Source organism: Echiichthys vipera (genome assembly GCF_963691815.1).
Source record: "Echiichthys vipera genome assembly, chromosome: 17".
NCBI classification, from domain to species: domain Eukaryota; kingdom Metazoa; phylum Chordata; class Actinopteri; order Perciformes; family Trachinidae; genus Echiichthys; species Echiichthys vipera.
Window position 1 is genome coordinate 12,270,462 of NC_139842.1, and position 21,507 is coordinate 12,291,968.

General features: G+C 38.4%; 4 protein-coding genes across 4 annotated transcripts; 2 read left to right on the forward strand and 2 right to left on the reverse strand.

Moving 5' to 3' along the window:
- Window positions 1–713: 713 nt before the first annotated feature.
- On the forward strand, window positions 714–6,650 carry mfsd13al (major facilitator superfamily domain containing 13a-like). Its single transcript, XM_083931871.1, has 7 exons — window positions 714–1,143; window positions 1,481–1,795; window positions 1,905–2,333; window positions 2,572–2,726; window positions 3,250–3,333; window positions 3,606–3,749; window positions 4,112–6,650. The coding sequence occupies exons 1-7, from the start codon at window positions 943–945 to the stop codon at window positions 4,251–4,253; spliced, it is 1,470 nt and encodes a 489-aa protein (XP_083787997.1). The 5' UTR covers window positions 714–942; the 3' UTR covers window positions 4,254–6,650.
- Window positions 6,589–8,819, reverse strand: LOC310960241 (uncharacterized protein; the record flags this gene model as incomplete). Its single annotated transcript, XM_083931872.1, has 6 exons — window positions 6,589–6,723; window positions 6,855–6,965; window positions 7,475–7,525; window positions 8,080–8,177; window positions 8,264–8,590; window positions 8,735–8,819. 6 exons carry the CDS (start codon window positions 8,817–8,819, stop codon window positions 6,661–6,663), a joined length of 735 nt encoding a protein of 244 aa, XP_083787998.1. The 3' UTR covers window positions 6,589–6,660.
- Window positions 8,820–10,507: 1,688 nt separating this feature from the next.
- LOC310960305 (ER lumen protein-retaining receptor 2-like) lies at window positions 10,508–16,838 on the forward strand. The gene is made up of 5 exons (XM_083931976.1): window positions 10,508–10,728; window positions 13,168–13,268; window positions 13,363–13,521; window positions 13,687–13,939; window positions 15,529–16,838. The coding sequence occupies exons 1-5, from the start codon at window positions 10,638–10,640 to the stop codon at window positions 15,561–15,563; spliced, it is 639 nt and encodes a 212-aa protein (XP_083788102.1). The 5' UTR covers window positions 10,508–10,637; the 3' UTR covers window positions 15,564–16,838.
- Window positions 16,839–17,481: 643 nt separating this feature from the next.
- On the reverse strand, window positions 17,482–20,939 carry LOC310960152 (lipid droplet assembly factor 1-like). Its single transcript, XM_083931772.1, has 5 exons — window positions 20,810–20,939; window positions 20,488–20,628; window positions 20,185–20,353; window positions 19,924–20,069; window positions 17,482–19,158 (listed from the first exon to the last, which is right to left on the reverse strand). Exons 2-5 carry the CDS (start codon window positions 20,617–20,619, stop codon window positions 19,087–19,089), a joined length of 519 nt encoding a protein of 172 aa, XP_083787898.1. The 5' UTR covers window positions 20,620–20,628; window positions 20,810–20,939; the 3' UTR covers window positions 17,482–19,086.
- Between the last annotated feature and the right edge of the window lie 568 nt (window positions 20,940–21,507).

Consider the following 21,507-nt stretch of genomic DNA (forward strand, 5'->3'; position numbering starts at 1 on the left):
AATAAATAAATACATAAATAAATGTAAAAATAAACAAAATAAAAGATAATGCATAAATAAAGGTAAAAATAAAATAAATAAAGTCATGAATAAATCTATAAATAAATAAATACAGGAATAAATAAATGCAGAAATAAATAAATGAACAAATAAATATATACATGAATAAATGGGACAGCCTACCTCATTAACATATGGACACAGAAATATATATAAAAAAAATTTAGGTGAACAAAAATGTATAAATGTGAAGCATTTATTTATTATTTTTTTTATTAATACATTTATTTATGCACGTATTTATTTATTATTTTATTAATGCATTTATCTATTTATTTCAGTATTTTTTTAGTGTCCCAGCCTCCTTCCATTAGCCTTGTTATCTACGATATATATATATATATATATATATATATTAAAATTACTTTTAAAAAATCTCTTTATTTTAACCGACTATTCAAATCAACTTTGAATCCTATTAATTATCTAGACTCTATAAAGAATAACTGTTAAATATGTTTTAAAAATGTATTCGTTGTTGTTACTTCCTGCTTCCGTTGACAAACATTTTATTGACGAATCACAAAGCAGAAAAGTAAATCGAGGAACTCTTCTGACCAATCAGATGTTTTTAAGCTATCTAGAAGCCCCGCCTCGCTCCACAGTCACAAAAACAATTCAGTTTAACAGGATATTTGTTTTTGTGTGACACAGCTTCAGTTGAATTTAGAAAGTAACATCTGGATACGTGGAATAAATAGATAGCATCGAAATGAGACATCTGGAATAAGAACAAGCTCATTATGGACGCTTTCTTGCATTTTTAGCAATGCTACACAACAGCGTAACATAGTTTTTGCAAACGCCAACATTTCCTCGCTGCAGCAGGTTAGACCAACAGGTAACTTGGTTAACTTGTTACCTGAAGTTACCTGAGCTGTCATGTCCGTGGAAGAGAAACCTGCCTCCGAGAGAATGAAAGTAGTCCGATACCTCCTCCACTTTGGGCTCAATCCTGCAGCTGTGGCTTATGCCATGACCACACTGGGATCTGGCATGATAAACAACATATTCAGCTTCTACTATGTCAAACTCTTTCTCAATAAGTACAAGATATCAGAGGGAGCCTTCCACCAATCACAAGTGAGTATCTGAACATATTGCTGTTTTTTACTTTTGTTTTTATTTTTTACTAATTGTTTAGTTCATAAAATATCTGGCAGTAAAAAATGCTTATTACAATTTCCCAGAGTGTGGGGTGATGTCTTCATATTACTAATTACTAACTAATCATCCGGCCAACTGTACAAAACCCAAAGATACTCAATTTACAATCATGTAAATTGGTGAAAAGCAGCAAATCCTCACATTTGAGAAGCTAGAACAAGCTTCAGTAACAATATTCTGTCGATTGACTAATCAATGAATTATTGTTTGAGCACTATTTGAAACATTTTAATCAATAACCCTTTCTCTGCAGGTGGTGTACATGGTGTGGAATGCGTTCAATGACCCTCTCTTTGGCTACATGCAAGATAATTCCAGGGTTCCCTGCTGCTCTCAGCGGCGTCTCTCCATCCTTTATGGCGCTCCCCTTTACTCGCTGGCATTTCTTCTACCCTGGTTCCCGTGGCAGACCTACGCCCCTGGTGACTGGTTGAGCGGCATACACTTGATGGTGGCGCTGTGTGCTTTTGACGCCATGCTGACTTTTGTGCTGCTGGCACAATGTGCGTTGTTTGCAGAGATTTCCAGCCACCATCAGAACCGACTAAGACTTGTAAAGTACAGCCAGGTAAGGACTTGACTTTGTCACCCGAACACTTCCGCCTTCTTCCTTCTGCATGCCCCTCAGCCTCAGTAACTGTCCGTCCGTCTCATTTCCCCTACACTTTAATTCCCAGGTGGCTTCTCTTATTGGTTCCTCCAGTGTCCTCTTCTGTGGGGTGCTGTCCAGAAACATGGAGGACTTTGCATCCTTCCAGGCCTTCACAGTGCTCACTGCTGTCCTGAGCTGTGGCTGCATGATCTACACGGGCCTCTTCAGCGAGAGCCGCTTTGACAACAAAGGATCTGCATCAGACGCACTGGGGTCTGCTGACCAGACCTCCCATCAATCATCATTTTCCTTCTCCACATTGAAATCTTTGACCTGGCAAATAATAAGCAACAGGGACTTCCAGCTTTTTGTGTTCATGAACTTCTTCCAGGTTTTCGTGTTAGCTTTCTTTAATAATTTTACCATGATATTTGCGGAGCATCTGATTCCTCCGGACATGCTCCCGTCACTGGCCAAGAGCATCATGTACGGAGCGGGATTCATCTGTCCACAGGTATTGTCCCTCAGTTGCTTGTGTACTTTTGTCCTCCCATTACGTCAAAGGACCATTCTGACTGTCATCATCATCAACATCATCATAAACATCATAAATACATTCCTTTTTGGCGTCTCTTTCTCACAACTCGCTGAGATGTCAGAGCTCTGTACAAGCACCTGAATCCACCAACAAGTAAACGTTTGATGTCTGACTACATTGTATTTTTGTTCATGACCCCTTGTCTCCATTCCAGCTGTTAGTATTGAGCTGTCAGAGTCTACTCCACAGTCTTGGCTACTACAGGATCATCCTCTTCACGTTCTACACGGAGGCTGCAATGGCGGCCATCATGCTCGCACTCGGCCCTCAGCACTACTATATCCTGGCATTTTTCCTCACCGTTAACATGTAAGAGGCTAAAGGAGATGTATTATGCTCATTTTTTAGGTTCATACTTGCATTGTTGTTTTCTGCTAGAACATGTTTTCATGACCATATTTAATGGTCTGAATATACCTGTGTTCACTCTCTGTCTGAAATGCTCCATTTTAGCATCTGTCTCTTTTAAGCTCCCCTCCTGAAAAAGCCTAGTCTGCTCTGATTGGTCAGCAGTTCCGGGTCTTCCACACCTGCGCTCTCAATGTCTCTGCACCGTCATTGCAACGGGAATCATAGTCAAGTCCTGACGGCACGTTTTAAAGGCACAGTTTCTGAATACGGGCTGTGCGCATTTCTCTGGATTGAGAGTTTTGATACACAGTATCTTTATAGCGCCTCGACCTGCTTTATAAAAGACATGAAAATCTATTTTTTTACTTCATGAGACCTTTAAACTAAATTTCTAAGATTCTTTCACATATTTATAATTACTCTATATTTACTTCTCTTTGTTTGAATTATACCTTCACTCTCTTCTGTCTCTTCTATTTAGGGTCATAATTCAAGCAGCCTTCAGTCTTTTTGGCTTGCCTTTGGCCGACATCATTGACATGGACCTGCAGAAGTACAAGCGCAGGTAAAACAAATATGATATAAGCACACTTCCACAAACTCAGTTATTCCACACACACAAATAAACAGCACATCATCTGGTGTGTTTGATCTTTGATGCAGTATTGTGTCTAAATCTTTGTGTTTTAATGGTACTACGGAGAAAAGTGAAATTAGGCAATATCCCACTTTTGTAACCAGTGCCAAACGTGTCTAATGAAGCCAATGTATTAGTTTTTTAATCATTTATAATCAAACTTGTGATATAATATTGTACCATGTTTTCCCTTTGTACAGTTCCCCTCTCTCCTCCATGGTGTTTGGGACAAATGCTCTGTTTACTAAGCCTGCTCAGTCTCTGGCCCCGATGATAGTGATCTACATCCTCAACCAGTATGGATATGAACAGCTGAAGGACGCTGGAAGGGATTCCAATGCAAGGTACAGAAAGTTTCTTGCTTCTTTGTGATTGTAAGGTCAAAACTTTAGCAGAAATAGCCCAAATAAGTCTAAAACTGATGTTGGGATGTTGCCATTTGATTTACAGTAATTTTAATTCATCAACTAATATTTGTTTGCCACACTAGACTTTTGGATTGAAATAGAACTAGCAAAATGTCATATAGATGAATTTTAGCTCAGGAACTTTAACATAACCCCCAGCCCTTTCCAATTTAATAAATGTAGAGTCAGTTATATATTTGCTTTTGAGTCAGAAGTGAAATGGTAAATCACTGCGGTTCTAAATAAATGTAAACATACAAACACTTTGTGTCCAAACAAAAATTCCTCCTTGTCTGCAGCGCGGTGGAGAGCCTCCAAACTGTCATGTTCTACTTGGTGTGTCTGGTGCCCATGTGTGTCGCTGCTCTGCAAGCGTTCGCTTGGAGGTCGTTTTCCATATCCAGCAGTCACACAATTGACGTAAAGTACGTTGACGGCTAGCTTCAATATTTTCAGCATTCAAAGGAAGCTGGTTGAGTTCTTCAGCTTTTTTGAATTTATTTTTATTGCTAATTATGAGATTATGTTGAAAATAATATGTACATGTCTGTATATTTGAGAGAATCCAGGGTTATACTGATGTAGTTTTTTACATATATATATATACACATATATATATATATATATATATATATATATACTGCAAAATACAACTCAACTGTAAAATATCTTGTTTCAACAAGTGACACCAAAACATAAAAATCCAAATATTTAAAGTATGTAAATGTTTATCATACTGTAGAGATAATAACATATTATAAGAATAGTTATAGATTATAGATTATGTATGACTTATTACTGTGCTTCGCAAATAAAGCCCATTTCAGACCAAAGATTCGCAACGAGACAGATCATTTTACACCGCTGCAACTCTCACCTACGATGTTCTAAAACAGTTGCGTTGCGTTGCGAATCTTTGGTCTGAACTGGGCTTAAGGACCAATTTCTCAGAAGGCGTGTGAAAAACACTGTTTTGTTCTTGAAAGAGGAAGAAGAAGAATTCCTTTATTTGTCCCGCAATGGGGAAATGTACTTGTTTAAAAATGGAAACTGAATGTAAATTACAAAGTTGCTACAGAAATTGAGCGGCGTCCTGAAACAGTCAGCTGAATCAGAAGTGATACATACTAGCCGTGAAAATTAGAACTGGGTGTCTACTCTTAATAATAAGAGTAACATCCAGTTAAAAAAAATAGCTTTAGCAGCTTAAGGTTGTGTCTCTTGAACCAAGACAGAAGCTGGACATTTAATAGCTACTTACTGTAGACTGACTACTGACTATCTCCTCATTAGGAGCATGTTTCCACCAGTGGTATCAGGAGGCTATAGGTAAAAAAATGTGAAGGCCTCTCCCATTCCAGGGTTGATCTCTGGTTGTATGATTAAGGCCATTGATGTAATGTCATACACACAATAGAGACATTACAGCTGAAATCTGTAATGATGAGTGAAATGTGTTGATATGAGCGAGAGGTCGTATTGCAGGTTGCCAATTTGGTGAAATGATCCCCAGGTTGTTTGAGTGGCACCTAATTGAAATTTAATTCCATAATTTAAGTTATTAATAGGCTCACCTTCATTTTACCTGAAGAAACAAGCCGAAAAAATGTCAAACATTTGATTTGATTTGATTGTCACAATGTATTTCTGATTTTTTTTCTTGCATCACTGTTTCACATACATTACAAAACACAACATTTAATCAAACAATAAAAAACATCAAACATTACGCAGTGCAATAAATGCCATCCTCTTTGCTGTTAACTTGGGCAAAATGATCAGTTACAACTTTAACTCCAGCCATGCTCCAGAATACAGTAATCCAACTTGGTGCTCTCACATGCATTCACTTTTGTGGGGCCTAATAAAGACCTGTGCTTCACTGTAAATCACAACCTGTACATGAGTTACATTAGGGCCTAAATGTTTTGAGTCAAAACATGGTTCACATCTTTTAAGCTTAGAGGAGATAGGCGGCGGAAAGGGAAGAATTCACAAAGAGTTTGAACAAAGAATGTTTGAGAAAATTGTATAAGTCCGAAAGTTCATATCACAGCGTTTCATTTGTAAAAAGATGCAGAGAAACATGTAAACATCCACTTTGACTTCATAAAGTAGTTATAATATTAAATACCTGGGCTCTTTCTCTGGATAATATGCACATTTGAACAAATATATAAATAGAGAGAGAGATTATTGTGCAGAATATGACACTGCAAGACCTCTCAAACATATCTGGTTGTTGAAGTATTGCCTTACTGTAAGTTTGTTTTTTTTCAGAGCAAATATGCCACAGTTAGATCATCTCTAATGTGCCTTTTATGTCATTACATAGTTTATAACAATCAACTTATAATCAAATTACATCTGAATGTAAAATGCTGTTTCATTTCCAAAATGTTTGATTAAAAGTTTATTTTTAATGCCCAGAATGTTGAAGTTTGTGCTTTCCTTATTTATTGAGAAATGTGTCGGTCGTTATTTAGATCATGTTGATATCATGTGATCAAAATATCTTGAATCTTATCAGGGGAATTGTTGTCTAACAGCCTATTTTGCACTTTCCCACTTCTGTTTGTGAATGGTTTGTGTTTCCTGATAATGCCCATTACATGACTCATTTCTCTTCTCTGTTTCTAAAAGTACAATTCACGGGTTATTTTTCTATCAAATGGCTGAAACTGAAAACTCAGGACCTTGTTGTGGTTTGTTGTGTCTCACTTCATGAGAAAAGGTGAGCAAGCGCACGGTTATCTTGCAGGATTTCGATTTTCTCATTTCCTCCGACACAACAGCGTCCTCCGTCTGGTGTTTGATGACCTGACATTTTCCGGTCCGAATCTGTCATTTAATTCCCTTGAACGACGTTCTGATAGATGTCATCAGGGCCGTTGATCTCAGGGCTTGCAGGCTGAAACGACATTCAATTCTAAATGAAAATGATGGTAAAATGAAATGCATGCTGTAATATGCAGAAGTTTCATGCTTACTCAATTTGTCTGTTGACTAAATCTAACCATAACATGCTGCAACAAGATTTACCTCAGCTTGAGAACGGTTTCTGCTCACAGTTTTCTTGCCTCTGTCCATGTTCCTTTTGTTGTACATTTCTTGCAGCACGTCACGGAAATGAGCTTTTTTGGTTGATGTTTTCTGTTCGGAAAGTTTAAGAAGAAATGTTATTAAAAAATGTGTGTGTGTGTGTGTGTGTGTGTGTGTGTGTGTGTGTGTGTGTGTGTGTGTGTGTGTGTGTGTGTGTGTGTGTGTGTGTGTGTGTGTGTGTGTGTGTGTGTGTGTGTGTGTGTGTGTGTGTGTGTGTGTGTGTGTGTGTGTGTGTGTGTGTGTGTGTGTGTGTGTGTGTGTGTGTGTGTGTGTGTGTGTGTGTGTGTGTGTGTGTGTGTGTGTGTGTGTGTGTGTGTGTGTGTGTGTGCGTGCGTGCGTGCGTGCGTGCGTGCGTGCGTGCGTGCGTGCGTGCGTGCGTGCGTGCGTGCGTGCGCGTTTAAGAAAAGCTGGCAAACAATTTGTAGTGTTGTAAGAGTCTTTTCTGACCAGTAATTTACAAAAGAGTTGGTTCCTGTTCCTCTTTTTGCTTCTGTTGGCTTTTCCGCGTTTAGGAAACACATCAAACACAAATTAACAGAGAGAATCGGACGCTTATTTACCACCTTGTCAGTTTTCCTCATCCTTCTGCAGGCACTCATATGGCAGCCATACTAAAAACAGACAGGAACACGTTTCACATCATTTTCAGTTGTCAGTCTTGTACGTATGAACACTGAAAGATGTTAAAGGGGAACACCACCTGAAGTAAGATTTCAAATATGTTTTTTCAAGTTCAATCAGTATGTGTGAACATGAGCTACTCTCTCTTAAAGCCAGAAACCAGAGAAATAAGGCTCAAACTTATGTATAAAGTCTGGAGCTACCCCAGAGACAATGGATTGTTTGTTTTCTTTTTTCTATTTTTATACCCAAATAAGCTTTATTCTCTTTTAGTGTTCTCAGATCTGAAACAGAAGAAATAACTCTGAACATTCCCTTGGGTGCTCATTTATTTTTCTGAATTCAGTCTATGGAGCAGCTCCACACATTATACATGATGACAGGACACATTTGAGTTTTAGCACTGTAGTTTCAGTTCATGGTTATATTCAATATTTTTAACTGTCTTAGACCACAGGAATAACATGTATGGTTTATAAAAAATGGGTATAGTTGCTCGTTAACAATACATAACATTTAATGTTACATTTAACACGTAATTTACCTTCTTAAGAATAAGTATCACGACTGCCAAGCTGTAGATGGCCAAGAGGACAAATGATAACCACAGAAGAATGGGCCTCGCTGTAGTTTTAATTTGTTCTAAAGAAAAAATAAAATAAAAGCTGTCCCAAATGATCTTAACACAGACAAAAATAGATGCCTTGCCTTCAAAATTAGACTCTTACCCTTCACTATAAGAGTTGTACCCGACCCTACGTGCTGGGCGCCGGGTGCTGGGTCTCCACTCGTTGCTGCAGCACAGTGGTAGATCCCGCTGTCATTAGCTCCAAGTGACTTGATTTTTAAAGACGCTCCATCCAGGATGTACTTAGGAGAATTGCTACTCAGGCTGAGACGAAAATGGGAGTATTCCTTGAAAGTAAACCACTCATAACGTATGTCTTTGGCGAAACAATGTGAACTGACAATACAGTTGAGGACAACGGTTAGTCCTGTTTTCCTCCAGATCACCTTTGGCTGTGATAAGCAGCCGTCATTGTTTTCCACGCTCTCTGGAATGAACAGACAGAGACATTTAACATGTAAAACATTCAGTATCTTCCAGACCAAAATGCTTCAGAGAAAACACGTGAACTCCCTGAAAACGTTATTCCCTAATGGACTTCTGTTAGAAAGACACAACAAAGACATCTTACCTGTTACAGGCAGGTAGGTGAGCAGGAGAGAAAACCAAAACAACCGTTCCATGTCTGAGGCTTGACGGCTTGTGAATGATCTCATTCTTCATCTCATGAGGCTGTCTAAAGGGGTGACAACATGGGAAGTGGGTATATTGCACTTCCTCAGCACTCAGTTCCTCCTTATTCCTCTGAAGCTGAACGGTGACGCTATGGATTTTCTTAAACATCGGGTGCTTTCGTGTGTTTATAGCAACATGATGGCATTCATAATATCAAGTGCAAATAGATTTAACGGATGAGGTTATGGTAAGAATGCTGAAAGATTTAGATATGAAACGAAACTGCCTGTTATTGCCTAATATGAACAACATTTTATGTAGTAAGGGGCATCACCTCTGTGCGTATAAGTGATGGAGCAATCGTGGAAATGAGGACAATGTCTGATGTGTGTGAAATGCTCAGAAAGCAAAATGCAATGTATAGAAACTGAGACTGTATGCTGTTTACTAAAAAGACTTTCAGCAAGCGCATCAAAGGGCTACAATACAGATGCATATAGTTATACATATATATACATAATACAGACAAATGTTAATGAGTGTTTTTGTATCTGTTTATCACGGCCATGTTAACCTGCTGGGGGGGGGGGGCAAAAATAAGCTTATTATAATGGGGTTGCTCTTGTTGTGGGAGAAATGACACCTTTTTCATTTTTATTGGTTTGTGTAGTTTGGTGACCTCACATGATCCCAGCAAACCTCAGCCCAACTGAAGTTTTAACAGCCTGAAAAAACAAAAACACTGGTCAAACGCAATTATATGAGATCCTTGTAATTTCCTTATGCAGAAGGCTACTTTATACAAGTTCTCAACTAAAATTCAGATGTGAATAATGCACCTTTTACTCCATCATATTAACTGTATCTGACCACATTAATTCATAGTTACATATTATCATTTACACACAAAAACGATAATGATACGATCATGTTAGAAAATATGGGAATTTGTTTCAGATTAAACAATACAAAGTTGCTCGAATTCGCTCAACCTCGACCAACTTCAATGAAATAGCTGCTTATATTCTTTATCAACTCCAACTCCAGACAGGCTGGGACTGGTCCCGGCCTGGACCAGTCCCAGCCTGGTCAGTTGCATAAATGAACTGATGAAGCCTCTTGGATGAGAGGTGAAACGTCTTCCTAGACAAATAACCAAGTCCAGTAGCTTTTGACAGAAATTGCTTTGGGGATATGATGTGTTATATGTGTAATATAACACATCGACCTCTCCTGGTAGCTACATTAGCTAACTATGCTAAGTGTATATGTGCAATAAAATGTTTGATTCAAATACTAAACAAAAGAATGGTTTTGCAACAGAATAATTGCACAAAATCAGGTAATCATAAGGCTTCTGATGCAGGCACTGAACATGAAAGGGTTTTCAACACACAAACCATTTTATTTTGCAAATCTATGGTAAAATAAAGGCCTACAAAAAAATCCTACATTAAGAGCCATTCAGGAGTCGGAAGAGCCGAACTTCCCATCACTAATGCAGTGCTAAAACTAAATGCTGCTGCTGAAGAAACTGGTCCCACCCAATGTAATGTCCCTCCCTGCTTTAATACGTGCATGGTTCCTCCTCATTGAGCCCGTAGTGGGCGGATCCCTTCGTCCTGTCGGTCAGATCTTTAGTCCAATCAAAATCTCTCTGTGTGCTTTCTCACGCCCCCTTCCACGTCGACCTGCACTCTCGCCATATTTTCAATCCTGTGAAGGCTGCTGCCCGGTTTACCGCTAAACTGAGGAGTGGAAGGTGCAAGCTACCCCATCTTCTTCTGCAGTGTTGAGTGTGAAACCTACACCTGGGTTCGTCTCTGTAGCGTAGTGTCTGTTCATTCAATTCTGCTACCATGAACGTCTTCAGACTGACAGGGGACCTCTCTCATCTGGCTGCTATCATCATTCTGCTGCTCAAAATATGGAAAACCAGGTCGTGTGCAGGTGAGCCACAGCTTTAAATTGTATCACATAATGCTACGTTATTGTTTTCCTAACGTTGATGATCAACTTTGCCTTCCTTTTAATCGCTAAAATAGCCTTTTTTTTAGCTTCCTATCTTCTAACACAGCAAGCTCCAAGCTAGCTAGCACGTTAGCTCCATGCTAGTCCCACCCATTCATTTGAGTGTAGGATGCTAGCGTTGATGTTCGATTTGTTTGGTCTGGCTTCTGACGTGGCGTTCTGTAAGACGCTACGGAAGTGGCTAACACTTTATGTTGCTTTTTATTTCACCGTGTGTAATTTGTAAAGCTTTTATGACACGCGTTATGCATTAATAGACAAACCGCACCTTGAGCCACACAGGTATGAGTCGTTCCCTGGTGTGCAGTCAACTTTTGGTTTTGTTTGTTTGTTTATTCAGTCATTATAAAACAATCATGTGTCCACATATCAAACATCACTGTGTACACTTAAACAGGATGAATGATTTAAATTACATAGTGACTGATAAAGCTTAGGCTGAAGCGTTTATATTCCTATCCTATTTTCTTATGGACTAAATCTACCCACCTCAAAGAAAAAGAAAATAATAAACAAGATATAGGTAAAGAAACAAGTACATTTTTTTATTATTTTTTTAACATTTGTAGCCCTCACAAAAAGCACCTTGAAAACCAAAAAATGAAAGACAACAAACAAACCAAGAAAAAGTAAACAAGTAATTAAATTATTCACATTTGTAACACATCACAACCTATTTTCTTGAAAACCAAAGGAGATTTGCACATTTTAAAATTTAAATTATTATTATTATTCCATAATTTAATCCCACAATAGGAATATATCTCCTTTTTAATCTTTTTTTGAAGAGCAAACTTAAAAATACCTCTTAAATCATATGTACTTCCCAGTATTGAAAATAAACTTTTGGGCACAGTCTGGAAGTGACCTGAACATTATCTGCATTATTTTATGATAAAACAAATCATTTAATTTAATTAAAAACTATGGAATTTATAAACAGTGGTTTTGCGTGACATAGTAACCAGCTTTATTAATAATACATTATAAGATTATTGAAATTAAATTTGTTTAATAGGTCGCTTCCCTAACTTTGGTTATAACAACATCCTCATTCTTGGAAAAGTTCATGTACACAAATCAAAGTATATTAAAAGTGAAAACCTCCCATTAATATATTTCACCATGATCATCATTCTATAATAATTTTGCACCATTGTAAGCACCTGATCTTTCATAATACTGTAAAGAATTTTGAGCCATATTGTTTGTATATTCATTTTATTTAGTAGAAAATCCACTTTGGTTATGAGGAGATGCTCTGTGATTGGCCCTCCGTGCTGGAGGAGGATGGACTCAAAATTGGCTGGCTCAAAGTTAATGGAGCTTATGTTTGGTTACAAAAGCTGGTCGTTTCATGTATAATTAGAGCTTACGTTGTTAAATATTACATAGTTGTACATACAGCCTAAGTTATTTATCTTACTTTTAAAATATAAAATAACTATAGTATAAGTAATAGTATAAGTACAAATGGAGAAACAGAATGACAATTTTATGTAGGCTAAAAGAAGTACATGAAGTATTTGATCAGAGCAGATATTTGACAACATCAAAGTGCTTCCAAGTAATGGAGGACCACAAAACCTCCTCTGGGCCATGAAGACCTGGAAAGAGGACAGACATACACTGCAGAGGCCAAACTCACAGATGCTGTCAACAGGGAAGAACAAAAGAGACAGGTGCTAAGTGTTGTGATTAAAGGTATTGGCTAACCATAGATTTAGAGAAGTAGGAAACCAGAGCACCTGAGGAAACCTGCACAGACTCAAAGAATATTCAACTCCACACAAGAAAGCCGGCAGGTTCGAACCAAGAACCTCACTCTGCCGTCCAGTGTGGATCTGGTTGCATCTTAAAGCACATTAAGCTTATTTGGCAGTCAAAAATTGTAATGTTTAGGTGCGGTAAAGCTCAAGAAAAGGTGTGTGAGGGATGTCTAACTCTGCCTATAATGGTCCTTGGAACCAAAATAGTGTTGGGCTCTGTTTGGCTGTGATCAGATCAGAGATGCATACAGACGCAGAGAGAAACCTGTACGCACCTCTTGTTTTTTTTTACGATGACTGCCAACCTAAGAGGTCATCATCCGTTGGTGCATTTTCACTAAGATAGCATTTGTGAGTGAAAGTAAGTAAAATTTGCTGTAAATGTGAGACACTATACATGCAATTACATTATTTATGCCTGTGAAACGCTTCCAAATGGACAGAGATTGCTGATGTTACAGACAAATATTCATCATGTTTCCAGTAGATGTCACCGTTCAACAAGGAAAAGCCTTTATCAGTCATGTTTAAAAAAAAGTTGCTGATGGCTCAACATGAATGTTAAATCTGCTTGATATTTCTGTTAAAGGTATCTCTGGAAAGAGCCAAATCCTGTTCGCTATAGTGTTCACCACGCGCTACTTGGATCTGCTCACCGCCTTCATCTCCCTCTATAACACGTCCATGAAGGTAAGACACACGTCAAGTCTCAGCTCCACCCCATATGTCCCATATTTCTCCCCCAGGTACCTTCAGTAAAAAGCTGTTCTGCTTTGTTTACCAGGTCATCTACATCGGTTGTGCGTACGCCACAGTCTATCTGATCTACATGAAGTTCAGGGCCACCTATGATGGCAACCATGACAGTTTCAGAGTGGAGTTCCTGGTTGTTCCTGTTGGAGGTCTCGCTGTTCTCGTCAACCACAACTTCTCTCTAATGGAGGTGGGTTCGACCTCCTGCGTTGATGTCAAAGAGTGACACGGTTCATAGAATATAAATTGACCGCTATGAGATTATGCTGCTGTAAACGTCAAGACACGCGAACGATGCTCGTGGTCTAAAAAAAAATATTTGTATAGCTGCTCATTTAAATGTATCTGTCATCAGATCCTGTGGACGTTCTCCATCTACCTGGAGTCGGTGGCGATCCTGCCTCAGCTCTTCATGATCAGCAAGACCGGTGAGGCAGAGACGATCACCACCCACTACCTGTTCTGCCTGGGCATGTACCGGGCCCTCTATCTCCTCAACTGGATCTGGCGTTACTACTTTGAAGGATTCTTAGACTTGATCGCCATTGTCTCCGGTTTGGTCCAGACTGTCCTCTACTGTGACTTCTTCTACCTTTATGTCACTAAAGGTGAGTTTCCTGATTATATCATCTGTTAGGCCATTATACAGATAAAACGTAGGAAACAAGAGAGTATTATAAGGTAATATGTGGGGAACAAATTGATTTTTTTAAATCACTGGTCATTTAACACCATATTTTATGTGTGTCCTAATACAGTTCTTTATTATTCAGCTACAATTAAAAGCTTAACGATCTGGTGTGTAGGATTTAGGACAATCTATAGGCAGAAACACAATATAATATTAATACCACTGCATTTGAATCAGTATATAATCACCTGAAAAGTTGTGCTTTCGTTACCTTAGAATGAGCCATTTAGATCTAATTGTGGCACGGGTCCTCTTCCTCTGACTCTGCAATGTTGCACCGCCATGTTTCTACGGTAGCCCAGAATGGACAAATCAAACTCTGGCTCTAGATAGGGCCATTAGCATTTTCACGTCGGCCACTGTAGTTCTCCTGCATGCTTGGCACACAGGAGAAGTTTCAGTTGGTCGTAATTTGCAACCTCACCGCAAGATGCTACTAAATCCTACACTCTGAGCCTTTAAAGGACTGGTTGCCCTTTTCTTCAAATCTCTCTCGAGCAACACTCACATGCCTATGTCTATGTTGAAAGAGATATTAGTTCATGTATTTATTCCTCTGTCCTCACTGGCCCTGAAGTGAGAGTAGCTGCCATGGGGATTCTTTTCCCCGTAAAACCTCATTTTAAAGTTCAGCTGAAGCTAATATGAGGCTTTTGCAGTACACAGTAGCTCAGCAAATCCCAGGAAACAAACAAAGGGGATTTTGTGCTAAAAAGGGTGTTAGTTGGGAAGTACGTTCTGGATTGGGTTAACCCAGAGTGCTGAAGCATCATGTTAGCATCGGTTAAATTTCAGAGAGTTTTTGTCATAAAGCCAGGAGTGTGGATTTTACCCCCCATTTCTTACAGTCACATTACAAAGAAATTACTTGTGAGTAAAGTCTTCACTAATAAAACTCTCTACAATCAAATCACAGTGCTTCAGAAACGGCAACTATTTAAAAGACTGCCCTGTTTGTTTTAAAAAAAGAAAGATGTAGCTTCAGGGGCTTTCTTGGGCTTTCTAGAAACTTCGTTCAGTTCCTCCCAACTCCCCAAAAGTCTCTGGTCATTACTTTCTGATGGCCCTGGGAAAAAAATAGTAAATGTCAGTAACAAAAGTTATGTTGCCATTTGTTTTGTGTCGTGAAGCAGAAATAAAAATGCGTAATACACTCAGCAGATGGTCTATTTTGGAGACAGACATCCAGGAGTTTTCAGCCAGAAAAACGCTTCTCTGTGTCGTTGCTTCAATGTGAAATTGTGCCTCAAACACGCTGTTGTTTGTTAAAATCTCTTATTGGTCTAAATTTCCTCAGTTTCACGGTTCTTGAATCCCTGAAAGTTTTTAATTGAAAAGGGCTTCTGGTTTGCAACCACAAGGGTTTACTTCTGAATACAAACCTCAAAGGAACTGTTAACAGCTCCTTGAAACGGGACACTTTCACACTATTGTAATATTCATCATGAATATAAACCTCCCCGGTAATGGTTTTTCCGCTGTCTGTCTTTGTAACTCTCCCCTCAGTGTTGAAAGGCAAGAAGCTCAGCCTGCCGGCCTAAAATGTGCAGAAGGAGACGGAGACTCCCAGCAGACTCAGGGGGGTGTGGAGATGACATCATGTAATCTCGTCGCCTACAGCAAAAGATGCCTGAGACAGAGAGCCAACTATCGGGGAAAAACACTAGTCTCCTTGATGATTGCTGATGGAACTGGTAAATGCCACCAAACACCAGAGCTGAACAAAAATCATACTAGGATTTGGATTTCTGTGTTCAGCATCTTGCCTTAAACTTCTTTTCATTGCTGTTCAAATAGGAGAAAAGGCTCTTTTTTTTTTCTACATGTGAGGTGTATACGCTTGTTTTTTAATTTTTTTTTATAATGTCACAAATAGGGGTCGGCTCCAGGAGGTACCTTGTTTGACTTGGTAAAGAATAGACGATGTACATTATCAAAGAGTGAGATAAAAGAGGTAACGTATCCGAGTGCCTGATGAGGTTTATGTCCACTTTCTCACAGTATTTCTTTTTCTTTTTTTACTTTTGGATTTTTTTTTGTCTGCATATATTGTAATACATGAAAATATTTAAAGATGCCAACAGCAACAGTTTGACGCCAACGCACATATGCATTTTGTAGAAACATTGCCTTCTAAAATTGCTCAAAACAACATTTTAACTCTTTGTAAGCATAACTCATAAGAGGATTTGTAGTTAAATCTTATTAAGTTTAAGAAATAACCCATGATACAAATTAATTTTAATACCAGCAATCTTTTGGACATATATGTCAGTATTTTCAGATGCTGGCCCTCTCATTTGGAATTCAACTTTTCATGTTTATTGTTTATTTTTATTTTCCTGAGCTTACTGTATAGAAGAAAATATAATGCATCAGTTGTTCTACAGCTTTAATATAGATTCTACACAATCTTCAAACAACGCTACATCACATTTTAGATGTAGATAGAGCACAAACTTTGTTTCTGCTAGCACTGCACCCCAGTAACAAACTCATGAGCACCTTCAAACAGTGACTTGTTGGTCCCATCAAGGTTGGAATCACTGAAGTCAAGAGTAAAGCAATAAGGGACGACTGATTTTGGCATAAGCATCCTTCACTGCTTTGACTGTATGGGTTTGACATTTCACTTGTTAACTGTGTGTCTGGAGTGTGAACAATTAAACAAATTTGTCACATCGCTGGTCTGTTATTGAGCAGAGGCGATCATGGCCTCTTGTTAACTTTTTTTGTTTTTTAATTAGTCATTCATAAAGAATTACTTCATCTTTTCATGTCTTTTTTTCTGCATGATATCACCCCCATTAAAGGTTTTATGAGAATCACCGGTGTCGCAGTTTGATTATGGAAATCATGCAAGCACAACTGTACAAGTACATCATGGTGTTTTTGAACACAGGTACTTCTACAGTGGTAGGGGAGGAATTCAGATCATGTTAAAAGGTGAGCTCTTTTATTATTATTATCATTAGAAAGCAGGTAATTTTGCTTTATTAATACTGTGAAAGCATCAAAATGCTCAATCTACAGAGAAATGTGAACAGCCCGTATTCAGAACCTGCCTCTAAATGAGCTGTCAGGACTTCTGTATGGTCGTGATATCACAACTATATATAAAAAGAAAGTGGTACAGTCATTCCCCGGCTGCAGTGTAGGTTTAGGCGCTAAGAGTGCAGATGTGGGACACATAAATGTTGACCAACTAAAGCAGACTGGGCTTTTTAGGGGGAAAAATAGACAAAATACGCTAAAAATGGAGCGTTTCGGACAGAGTGAATACAGGTAAACCTAAACACAATAATAAAATAATGTATTTTTTGAACATTATGAGATAGAGAATACACTTGCTTTCCATTACATTTTAAAGCCTAGGAATGTGTTTGGACAGAAGACCAGCAGAAAATGTGAATCCTGATGAGCATTTATTCAAAGCTACATTAAGAACATAGTGCTCTTTTAAAAGGTAACAGCAAACATTAACATGTAACAGTTATTTTGTAGTGCTTTTGTTGCATAATAGACATTTGCATCAGATATCTGCAGACATACACAACATACACAGGCATTTTCAGACTGAAAATAATATAGAAAATTGAATAATGCATGGATTAAATAAACTGTTCGCCCATAAATCAACATTTTTCTCTTTTTCTCTACTGCATTTTCAAGATATGTGCATAGTTCAATAGTGCATCATAGAATATGTATGGATGGATCAAAACACATCTTCTGTATTTTATTATTGAGGCAGTTAAAAGATTAGTTATTGCATGCTTTGGCTGTTGTAGACATAGGTGAATTAGCCTAATGTTGGACCTTTTTTTGCATTCCAGACTTCTGGCATATATTGCGATATGACAGCAATACGTTAAATCCACACCTAGTACCACTCTTAGATCCCCAGGACGTGTCCTAATCACACCAAAAAAAGAGAAGGATATACAGATCTCACACGGGTACAAAAATGGTAGACATATCAGTACTCGTAGTGCAAAGTGTTTCAAACAATCTGTCTGAGACAACCTTAATTAATGTAATAAAAACGCCTCAGTTCACTAATAATGAAGAGGAAATGTGCGATCTGATGGAGAGTGGATTCAGGAACATTCTAGGCCCTGACCCCCCCGTCCTCAATGATCTGTCTTCTCTGGAAGGCCCCCTTCGTTCGGTCCTGCCTCCACTGATTCAGTTTCCTTCACTGATTCTCTACCTCTCTCTCTCGGTCTGTCCTATTTTTCTTCCAATTTAGTTTGAAATACATTCCATTGAGTTCATAAATAATATGCATATGATTGAGTGGAATGATTTGATTAAACTGCTATGAATATTTGAATATGTGTGTTTTTGAAATTCATTGCCATCTTCTAGACATTAAAAAGTCACAGCTACTCCCTTCACACATGCATGCATACATGCATACATGCAACCACACACAAATGCAACTCATACCATTTTAACAGAGATATAGCCATCCCCAGGTATTGAATATAATCTGTCCTTTGCCTTAAATATCTAAAACAATTCAAACTCTCTAAATCACAATCTCGCTGTTTGACTTTCCAAACCGTATTTCTCACAGACTGTATGAGTATTTCCTAAGGTGGGACAATAGGAAATTTGATTGAACAAACATATCCTGATATAAAACTAGTAGGATTATTATTTATTTATGAGAAATTCACCCTCAGGTGGTCTTCACACAGGGCGCCTCCTTTTGAAGATCCCACCCTAATCTATGATCAGACATTTGAGAAGTCATGTGATTTTGATCACATGACACCACAGCTTGTGTTAACGCATAGTTTTTTTTTACTGTTCCACATTAGGCAGTCCAACATTATGGCAATCCCCCTAAATAACATGTCTACGTATATAGAGCTAATGACAGTCAGGCATTTTTAGACATATAGGCTTTAGACATATAGAAATCATCAGGGAGCTTTTGTGCGTACAGAAAATCTGCTACCTACAATACATTCAAGGGTCTGAATCCTCTGAATCTCACCCACCGAGGTTCAGCAGTGCTGAGTTATGGCGCCCGTACACTCAGCAAGAATCAAGCTACTGCATTTCCTTCTGTGTTGAAGATTTACATTGACTCTCCTCCTCCTCCTTCTCCTGGACTCTCCCTTGCTGGGAGGAATAAAAGCACAGCAGAGGATATATAAATAATTTCCCCCTGGGAATATTAAATTATTTCTGATTCTGAAAATACACGAGGAAACAACATCAGAGATTAAAAATGTGTGTAAAATATGTTATCATTTCAGAGGAGAGAATGACTGACCTCCATTGATTTTATTGTATCACCTACCTTCAAAAGCTTTAAATATAATGTCCATTTGAACTTGAATTAAAGACATCATACCTTATTGTTGATGACTATAGATTATTATCAGGTGGTGTATAGGCTGTATCTTTAAAGTTTCCATATTATCCTCATTTTTAGGCATATACTTTCATAAATACATTAGTTTTTCTCACACTGTCTCTGTGAATATACTTGTATTCACTCTGTTTGAATGACTGTAACGTCGCTGCAGCTGCACTTTCTACCTATATTTAGTATATATGTGACATCACAACTGTACAGAAGTCTAACTGGCCTGTTTAAAGGCACAGTTTCTGAATACAGGCTGTGTGCATTTCTCTGTGAATTGAGCGTTATGATATTTTCACAGTATTTATATAGCACCATGAACTGTTTTATAATAAAAAAAAGACATGAAAATCTTAGTTTTAACAACATGGGGCCTTCAAGGCTGAATTTTCCTTGAAAAAAAAAGGTTTTAACAGTGATACAATAAAATCATGTGCGTCTTCTTTTGTTCAAAATACACTCCCGATTATTGGTGGGCATTTACCAAAACACCTCTCGTTGATTCCTCAGTGCATTACCTCAGTCAGATGCGGTTGATAACGCTTGAGGATGTTGAGGATGGTGATATAAAGCACACTATAGATGAATGAAACCATGACAGAGAAGAAGGCGATACCAGAGAGCACACACAGCAGTGTCAACCCTCCTACACACAACAGGAACCCTGACAGACACACAGAGAAATAACAAGTTTGTGGTTAATAAAAAATACTGTCAGTACATGAGTACATTTTAACTTGTAGAAGATGGAAAATTGATTTTGACATGATTACACATACCTTCAAAGAAAACAAAACCCACTGCAGACATTATAAAGGTCACAAGAGCAAAACAGAGGAAAAGTCCAACAGGCACGGCAGCTATGGCGCCAAAGAGCATCACCGAGAGAGCTAAGAGAGGGTGGCTGCTCAAGTACTGCCCGATTCTCGTGCTCATCAGCTGCACCACCTGTTAAAAGAGACAAAGACACGATGCAGCTATCATTTTCAATCAGCTGGGAGGAAACACAGTCCCCTCTGATGTGCTGATGGCAAAGCAACATGTGAACAAGAATAAGGAAAGTGTGTTCAGTTTTGTGCTACCTTGGGGTCATCATAAAAGCCGTTCAACTTGGTGGTCCAACCTTCCCACAGCTGCTGAACCTCAGTCACACTGCTGCTGCTGCTGCTGCTGCTGCTGCTTCTGCTGCTGCTGTGCTGCATCTTCACAGACATCTGACCAGACTGAGGACACAAGGAAAACTGAGCCAGCCTGACAGCAAGTCGCTCAGGCTTCAGTTTGGATACAGACTCAAGGATTGAAGTGAGCAACAGTGACTGTAACATACTAACATGAACCTACTGTACACCATTAATTACTTTAAGACGTGAAAAACATAACAAAGTTAAGTTAACAAGTACAAACCTGAACAATGTAGTAAACCTGGTTTGGTTCTCAGCTCACAACATATGGAACCAGAGTTGCCTCAGATACTTAAACAGTGGCAACACACCCTGGTTTCTTTTAAACACACCTTCTTCTTCTTCCTCCTCCCTTTTCTTCTTCCTCTTCTGGATTCCTGGAACAGACCGTCAAAGGCTTGTTGGTAGTGCCACTGCCATCTACTGGAGGCTTTACTTTTCTAAAGAATTGCTTCAGTGTTATTTGATATAGATATCGTATCATGAAGTATTGTCTAATTGCATCTGAATTCCATCTGAAATATCTGGTTTCACCCATATAATTTTCAAGATCAGTTTGCCATAGGCTCAAACCCCATAGCTCATTAGGGGATAGATAGTGATTTAACATTTATTCAAATGAAAATCTTTGAGAATATTACTTTAAAACTAAACTAAATATCAAAATAGGAGAAAATAAATGTGAGCAAACTTTAGCCGAAACCCCAACGATAATAGAATAAATAACATCAGACTGTATATAGTGACCCATTAGCCAGTAGCGCAGGACATATTGTGTTTGAGATGGAGTCATCGGTTCTGTTTCATTATTCTTTATTATTTTCTTCTGTGTATTGAAGTAAGGGGTTAATGTTTATAGAATTCCATCAAGGTGGGAGCTAAGGCTTTGAAATGAAATAGTACATTTTTCAAGAATGCAAA

Bases quoted from the DNA above. Each gene is read 5' to 3' on its own strand.
- mfsd13al (XM_083931871.1), top strand. From the start codon at position 943: ATGTCCGTGGAAGAGAAACCTGCCTCCGAGAGAATGAAAGTAGTCCGA. The intron at 1,144-1,480 runs GTGAGTATCTGA...CTTTCTCTGCAG, and splicing joins GAGCCTTCCACCAATCACAA to GTGGTGTACATGGTGTGGAA. The intron at 1,796-1,904 runs GTAAGGACTTGA...TTTAATTCCCAG, and splicing joins GACTTGTAAAGTACAGCCAG to GTGGCTTCTCTTATTGGTTC.
- LOC310960305 (XM_083931976.1), top strand. From the start codon at position 10,638: ATGAACGTCTTCAGACTGACAGGGGACCTCTCTCATCTGGCTGCTATC. The intron at 10,729-13,167 runs GTGAGCCACAGC...TTTCTGTTAAAG, and splicing joins GAAAACCAGGTCGTGTGCAG to GTATCTCTGGAAAGAGCCAA. The intron at 13,940-15,528 runs GTGAGTTTCCTG...CTCTCCCCTCAG, and splicing joins CTACCTTTATGTCACTAAAG to TGTTGAAAGGCAAGAAGCTC.
- LOC310960152 (XM_083931772.1), bottom strand. From the start codon at position 20,619: ATGTCTGTGAAGATGCAGCACAGCAGCAGCAGAAGCAGCAGCAGCAGC. The intron at 20,070-20,184 runs GTATGTGTAATC...TGTGTCTGTCAG, and splicing joins GGGTTTTGTTTTCTTTGAAG to GGTTCCTGTTGTGTGTAGGA. The intron at 19,159-19,923 runs GTAATGCACTGA...TATTCCTCCCAG, and splicing joins ATCAACCGCATCTGACTGAG to CAAGGGAGAGTCCAGGAGAA.